The sequence below is a fragment of the Zeus faber genome (assembly GCF_960531495.2).
Source record: "Zeus faber genome assembly, chromosome: 12".
NCBI classification, from domain to species: Eukaryota; Metazoa; Chordata; class Actinopteri; order Zeiformes; family Zeidae; genus Zeus; species Zeus faber.
In genome coordinates this window covers 18,365,378-18,373,230 of record NC_137196.1, presented here as the reverse complement: position 1 = coordinate 18,373,230, position 7,853 = coordinate 18,365,378, and the positions used below count along the sequence as shown (strand labels likewise).

The 7,853-nt window shown below is 47.1% G+C and overlaps 1 protein-coding gene across 1 annotated transcript; it reads left to right on the top strand.

Moving 5' to 3' along the window:
- Nucleotides 1-4,739: 4,739 nt before the first annotated feature.
- samd7 (sterile alpha motif domain containing 7) lies at nt 4,740-7,763 on the top strand (the record flags this gene model as incomplete). The annotated part of the gene is made up of 8 exons (XM_080011100.1): nt 4,740-4,842; nt 5,154-5,277; nt 5,605-5,729; nt 5,907-5,985; nt 6,266-6,936; nt 7,042-7,157; nt 7,287-7,397; nt 7,527-7,763. 8 exons carry the CDS (start codon nt 4,740-4,742, stop codon nt 7,761-7,763), a joined length of 1,566 nt encoding a protein of 521 aa, XP_079867226.1.
- Between the last annotated feature and the right edge of the window lie 90 nt (nt 7,764-7,853).

The window sequence follows — 7,853 nt, the reverse complement described above, 5'->3', positions numbered from 1 at the left end:
TACCACTGAGCGTGTTTGTTTGGGTCAAAACCCCTCGGCCACCCGGGGGGAGCCCAATGCCACCCCGACACAAAACCAGACATCTGAAGCAAAAGAAACAGAACAAGGGCTGATCTTTTTGTCTGTTTTGGTTTCTTTTCTTTTCTTTTCTTTTCTTTTCTTTTCTTTTCTTTTCTTTTCTTTTCTTTTCTTCTCTTTTCTCTTCATCTGTTTTGTGGTCCTCCTCCTCCTCCTCCACGTCCAAATGGCCAAACAAGCATCTTCTCGGCATGTGGCCGCAAAGTGGCAGGGTGGCACGCAAGGTGGGGGGGGGGTCCCACCCTGTCCCTCGGAAGAAAAAAAAAAGAAGCTAAGCGTTTAGGTGTCTTAACCACAGCCTAAAGTGCTAACAAGGGATTAGTGAGGTAAATGTTAAAAGAGGTTTAGCGCTCCACGCTTAGGGCCGGTGCTGTTCCAGTAATTACACATGAGTTTGCGAGCGGCGCGGGGCAGTTGGACGGGGGAGATCACTGTGATGTCAGGGCAGGGAGGGCTTACCGCAGGAGATAAGGCCGGCTAATGGAGATGAAATAAATCTGTATTTAACAGGTCTTTTTTAGTTAAGGCAGTCGTCGGGTCTGGCAGCACGACCTGCGCTCGGGGGGCCAGTTGGTTGTTCGGTAGGAGGCCGGTCGCTCCGTGCAGAGGTGACGAGGGAGGGAGAGAGAGAGAGAGAGAGAACCCGCAATAAGAAGCGCGCCAACTCGACGTTTGTCCGTCCGTCTGTTGGTCTGTTTACTTTTTGTGTCCCGCTGCTTTCACCCAGAAAAGAGGGGACGATCCACATCCGAGCTCCTCCGACCGCTCGGAACTTTAAGGTGAGTCGACTCAGAATTCCTCCTCTCCCCTTGTCTCCTGTGCCGCTATTGGTTGGTTGGTTTGTTCGGCGTTAGGTTGTTTTAAGTAAATTTTTCCTCTATAGCTCTTTAAGTAATGGCGCAAAATCTGGAGAGAGTGTATTTCAGGGTGTTACGACATTTTTTATTACTATACTATATACTTACTATACTATAGGGTGGTGCATCAAAATCCAAACTTCCTGAGTTCCCCCCCGGGGCATTTATAAAGTGCTATCTACTTTTATCTTACGATAGATATGTCATGCAGTATTGAGCAATCATTTCAGAACAACCTTGAACTCTTAACGGAAAAGAAAAAAAATAATAAAAAATAAAGCCCTGATCCCCACGCAGACGCGTGCTGGATAAGGTTTTAAGCGTAAACCTTGAAGGGTAGACAGTATAAATGTCGACTGATCCCCGAGCGAGTGATTAATCTTTACGCAGATTGGATTATGAGAACGATCTTGAAAGCTGTTATTATATACGTAAACAAATAGTGCTACCATAGCTATATTTTGAAAAAAGCATCGCAAGGTTACGATGAAATTGGGACTACGTTGTATGCAGACGTTCAAACAGAATTCATCAATTGCTATGAGTGTGATTGGCTCATGGGCTTCCTAAAAACAGTGTTAAAATGCATATTAGTTGCCTTTATAGATGAAATGTGCAACAAACAAATTATGACGTATAGCTCAGTTAATTAAAGTCAGTTAGTTAAAATCAGTAAGTTCAAACTTGTGTCACCGCCTTTTTCATAATCCACTCGAAAGGTTTCGGCGGGACGGGATTGTGAGGTAATCTATTATTTTCTTCAACATTTTTTTTTTTTTGTTCTATTCATCACGGGCTTACGACACCGCAAAACAAATCTCAAAATCGATACTTCTGGAATGAGTTTCATATCAGGCCTAAGAATGCCATAACTTTAAAGTAGATTAATTTAAAGTGGCTTTGTGTGTGTGTGTGTGTGTGTGTGTGTGTGTGTGTGTGTGTGCGTGCGTGCGTGCATGTGTGCGTGCGTGGGGGTGTGTCTGTGTGTGTGTGTTGCCGGGGATTAGCAGGGCTAGACAATGCCTCTGTCTTGTCTGATATGACCTCCGAAGGGCTCCATCTAAGTCGTCAGCAATTTTTCCCTTCAATTCATTCTTGTAATGAGATTAGCCCGTCCAAGTGTAAATCCAACCGCCCAATCCCGGCTCTGGTCCCTGCACTGTCGCCTTTACTTGCTGAGGAAACTTGATAAGACTTTGTAATGCCCATCATTGTTACTGTGGTTCATCTTCGCGGTGAAAAAGGAGCGAAGCTCATGAGTAGGGAAACTACTGTCATTATTAGTGGAGACATTCCACAAGAACCTTATATACTCTTATCAGTCTATATTCAAGATTCAAGACTCAAGGTTCAAGAGGTTTATTTGTCACATACATATACATACGTTCGTACATGTATCAGAGTATAAACAGAATGAACTTCCAAATCAAAAAAAGGTCATGTTTATCAGACCTCCATATGGAAAATTTGGATATGAAAGTGTGTGTAATCAGACACTCTCTGGGGCCGGTATGTCATGGCTCCCGTACAGTTCACTAATACAGTAGATTACGGAATAAAACCCAAAGCTTAGTGCCCACTCCAGAAGAAAATACACGGATATAAACACATTTCTTTGCTGATGTGAGCTGCAACATCCACTCTGAGGGAGGAGCAGGGGAAGGAAGACGCGTGTGTGTGTGTGTGCGTGTGTGTGTGTGTGTCTGTGTGTGTGCGCGTGTTTGTGTGCATGTGTGCGTATGCGTGTGTGGGTGCGTGTGTGTGCGTGTGTGTGTGTGTGTCTGTGTGTGTGTGTGTGTGTGTGTGTGCGCACATAGCACCACATAAACCGCCTGTATCCCCAGATTTATCCCCAAGGTGTTTTTAGGACATCTCCGGGGCTAATGGAGGCTAATAGGCTTAGCACTTAGGGTGTATTGTCCAGGATGCTTACAGGCAAGGTTTGCTGAGGGTAAAACTCTAAACGTGCAGATTACCTCCAACACATCCCTTTAAAGTGCTGTATAGCCAGGATTTAGCTAATAGGATCCTGGGGGGTGGGGAGGTGGGGGTGGGGAAGTGGGGGCCCCGGGGAGGACCGGATGGGGGTTGGTTGGACACCGCGCCGGCTCCGCAGGCAGGTCAACAGATGTAGTGAGCAGACTGCTGCTGGACTAACAGGCGGATTACAGCCCCCAGATTATACGGGCTTCTGAGGGAACTTGAGAGACTGGAGATAACGCACGGTGCCACGGGGGCCAAATCTTGCAGCCTCCATACGACCGGCTGGGGGAGGGGCCCTCGGGGAGCGGGGATCATTTGGCTGCACGCAAGGTTGATGTGAACGGCGTTGCATCTTTAATCACAACACGAGTGAAGAACACATTCACACCCGCGTTCATTAATAAAGATTTCAAGCGGTGCAAAGTCATTTTCACAAGTGGTGGTAACTTTGTCCATTTGGGGACGCACAGTCCTGCCTCCCGTGGCACAACACACCCTGCCTGGGCACAGATTAGCACAACTGGATTATTGCGCTGTCGTTTACAGTATCATATTTGGTAATGGGATTTCTGCATTGTAGAAGGCTAATTGGAGGTGTCTAAGCAGATTGTGGCCGTGCGCACAAGCTGCTGGCTCAGCCAAGAACAATGCAGGCTCTTGGATGTGTGTGTGTGTGTGTGTGTGTGTGTGTGTGTGTGTGTGTGTGTGTGTGTGTGTGTGTGTGTGTGTGTGTGTGTGTGTGTGTGTGTGTGCGTGCGTGCGTGCCTGTGTGTGGGTTGGTGTGTGTGCGCGTGCAGGGATACAGGTTTATGTGTGCAGCACAGGACAGCTTATTGTCCTTAGAGCTGTATTGTTAGGAAGCCTGGGCCATTTAGCTTTGCCAACAGCTTTCAGGAAAACACCTACACACACACGCACACATAATTCCAAAAAGAAATTCCATTTAGAAATACGTGCGAAATAAAAAAACATTCAATTTCTTTGATTAATGTATTTATTTGTATATGTTTATATATTTTTTTAAATATATATCATGTATGCTTTGAGGTTGAAAAAAGGGGTAGTTTTATTGATTTTTATTATTTTTATTAATAGTATTTTTAGTGGCGATTTTTTTTTTTTTGCCATCTAATGCTTTACGTTGTAGAGGAAACATATGTTGGTTTTTTTCTGGAATTTCATGTTCATGAAATGAAGAAAACGTTTCGTGCAAGAGCCAATCCTGCGTCTTCGGCGCGCTGATTTATTTATCACTGCTGCTCCCTGGTGGCGGTAAACTGTAATGGTAATATGAATATAAAGACAAACAAACGAACAAAAAAAACCCCATCTTCTGTTATGTATAGGCGTGGTGTGGTTTCTTGATGAATGTGATGTGTTGAGGAAGAAGGAGTGACCGCTGACGCTGACCTGAGTAAAATAATAGGTTTATTAGAGAAGAACAGCATCAGACCAGGCTTTCCATGGACGTCTAGGAGAGAACCGAGCCGGATGGATTCTCTGTCGAATGAAACCCGGGCGGGTTCTTTTATGCTTGTCCAGAGACAACGTTGACCATCTGATTCCCCTACATAGGTCACCGTTCACATTTCACCTCCCTTATCACCGGGACCCCTGGTGATGTGCTCTCTCTCTCTCTCTCTCTCGAGACCCCTGGCACCGTCTGTTAATAATTATCTTATACAATGGGTACTGTCTTGGGACGACACACATTCCAAGACACCTCAGTGGTCTGATAGGATAGTGCATCAAAAAATATGAACTATTCTTTTTAACTTGAACCCCCGCAGCGTTCACGTTCTCGAGGTCCGAGGCTGTGCCATGACCCCTAGGGAACAGCTGAGGAAGATGACCGCACTGGGGGAGCAAGGGACCCTGGACGAGAAGCACTGGTACCGCCTGGTTAATGGCATGTCAGCTGGAGGTGAGAGAAATTATATAGCAGAGAAACAGATCATTAGCATTGTTTGATTAAAACATTTCTGATGGTTTTTTTTTTTATCATGTTGTGATATCCACATCTTTCTAATCAGTTACTATTACACAGCTTTGGCTACACTGTGCAACATTATTCATTATTCGCCATTAGAGTCCAATAAGCCAAGAAACTGAAAACAGAATAATTTTTCATAATACACACAGCCTCCAGCTCCCGAAGCCGGATGAAGGCTCACGGTGTTGCTTTCATAAGTGAGTTACAGTACTGTTGTTGGGGTTTTTTTTGTCCTCCTCCAGAGCTAAGGCAGAGGCAGGAGATGATGATGCGGAACCAGATGGCCATGGCTCCACAGATCCTCACCCAGGGGCAGCAGAGGCTACAGGGGGTTCCCACGCAATTTGAGCCCCGCTTCATGGAAAGGTTTGCCCACCAAATTGCATTCTTAAAAAAAAAATCGATCCATTATTCACCTTCAGTCGCCCCCATTGTTTGATAATGGGTACATAGAAGCCTCGGAAAAAACTCTGGATATGATGTAAATTATGAATCTATGTCTAACTTGACCTACTTACAATTGTAACTGTTTACATTGCTGCCTATTGCCAGTGGGTGCTGACAAAAATCTTCTGTTTGGAGTTATCAAAGAGTCCTGTGTCGTCTTATAATCTGTTAACATTTGCAGTGGAGACAGTTACCGCTTTGTCTTCCTTTGACACATCCCCGATTCATTTTTTTCCCTCTCTGTAGGGAGCTCGCCCCCCCCACTGAGATGGTATCATCTGACGCCAGGCAGATGCACATTGGAACTCACCTCGGCCCGCCGCTCTTACCACATGCTAACATTCTCCCCGGGAGAGCCTTCCCAGGAGCAGGTAAATGTGACACACACACAAGCACACACACACACACACACACACACACACACACACACACACACACACACACACACACACACACACACACACACACACAGAAAAACCCTTCTTGGGAGAATTTCACTGACAACCCACCAACCCTCACCCTCCTTTTTTTTCCCTCGTTCTCACCAGGCTACGGATTCTTGGCCTCAGAGCCCATGGAAACAGTTGCCCGGCGACAGGAGCTCATTCACAAGCAGAATATAGCCAGGTACTGCACGTCTTACGACAGTGGTGTGAACTTTTTCACCTTTTTCCCCGTATGGAGATTTGCATATCATACAAAATATGTATGAATATTTAAATAACACATGATGCTGTTTCAACAATGATAAAAAAAAGGTCAATAAAAGTCATAACAACCAGGACTCCGTAGCAAAGAAAGTCATCTCAGAGCCTCATTTTAAGATTCGTCAACAAGTGTATGACTGGTGTATTTATAGACTGCTCTGCAGCCTCCAACGTGCTGAAATAAATCTTTCCTGGTTCAGGATGGAGATGAACGCCATTCTCCACCAGAAGGAGTTGGAGAATGCGCACCAGAAGGGACTGATGGGAATGGAGAACGGGAATCCCTTGATGTACCAGCCCAACCCCATGGCCTTCAGAGGCCGCCAGCGCATCCCCGACGCCCACGACGTCTTCGTGGACCGCCCAAGCCTGGACGACCTGCACGGCAACAGCCTGGTGATGTCGGCCGGACCCTACCCGCCCATCGGCACGCTGCACCGAGAGCGGGGACGCAGGGCGGGCAGGAGGCCCGCGGTCCACAAGAGCTCGGAGAGCCACGTGCAAATCTTGAAGGGCCAGACGGAGGATAAAGGTGTGGAACAGAGCCCGGGGGGCGGCGTGGGGGAGGACAAAGAGGCCGAGGTGAAGGGGGACATGGGTGAGGAGGCCACCATGAACAAAGCACATCACCAGACCAAAATGGACTCAGAGCTCTCCACGGCGAGCAGGAAGAACTACAAGGAGGCGGAGCAGGGGATGCGCAAAGCTTGCGTCAACAGCCAAGACGGCTGCTCGGATGTGACCAACAGCGGTGCCAGCGACAAAGACATGTCCAGTTCAACGTTTCAGGACAAATTCATGTACCCCCCAGTGGCTGGAAATCTCACTGGCATGCCCCACATGTTCCCAGTCCCCGGCATCTACCCACCCGGTATGTATGGAACAAAAGAGATAGAATTTGGCGATCGCACTTGTTGCTCCGTTCTTTCATCCGTTCATCTGGTTTACTTTAACATGAAAATGTATTTTTTAACAGGTCAGCCCAATCTCTACCTCAATGGTGACAATGTGGCAGAGGACATAAGGAAATGGACAGTAGATGACGTTTACAATTTCATCAACAGCATACCCACCTGCTCAGAATACGCTCAGGTTGGTGCCTGCGTTTGGTCTGCCTGTGGCTTACCTGCGCTTTCTGTTTCCAGTATCTTGTTTTTCTGGTCTTCATTCGGAACTTGAATCACTTTTTTTTTTAACAGGTTGATTTGTTTCACTCTGCAGACTTTCAAGGACCACATGATTGATGGGGAGACATTGCCTCTGCTGTCAGAGGAACATCTACTGGACACGTTGGGGCTCAAGCTGGGGCCCGCACTCAAGATCCGCTCACAGGTGTGGAGACAAATGGACTCAGGAAATCTTAGACGGGTCAATCATTGCCAACCGTCTCACACACACGCATGCACACACACGACATGGTTTCTAATACTGTACACCTCTTTTCTCTTCACACAACCAAAGGTCTCCAGGCGTCTAGGCAGCATGTTCTACATGATGAACCTCCCACTCCCCACCGGCACCCTGCAGACTGCCGCCGACAAGCCCGGGGACCGCTCGTCAGAGATAGGCTCCCCGGTCGTCTGCAACAGCGAGGAGATGCTGGGGAGTCCAAGAGACTCGGATGTCCACAAATCCACGGAACATCTCAATGAGACGGCGAACAACTCCCCTCCTTCTGCGAGCAGCGAGACAGCATGAGCAGCGCTGATACGAAGGGCAGCACCTGTTCACAGCTCACCTAGAACATTTTGCTTACATAGAAGTCTATTGTTGAAATCATGTTGTTCT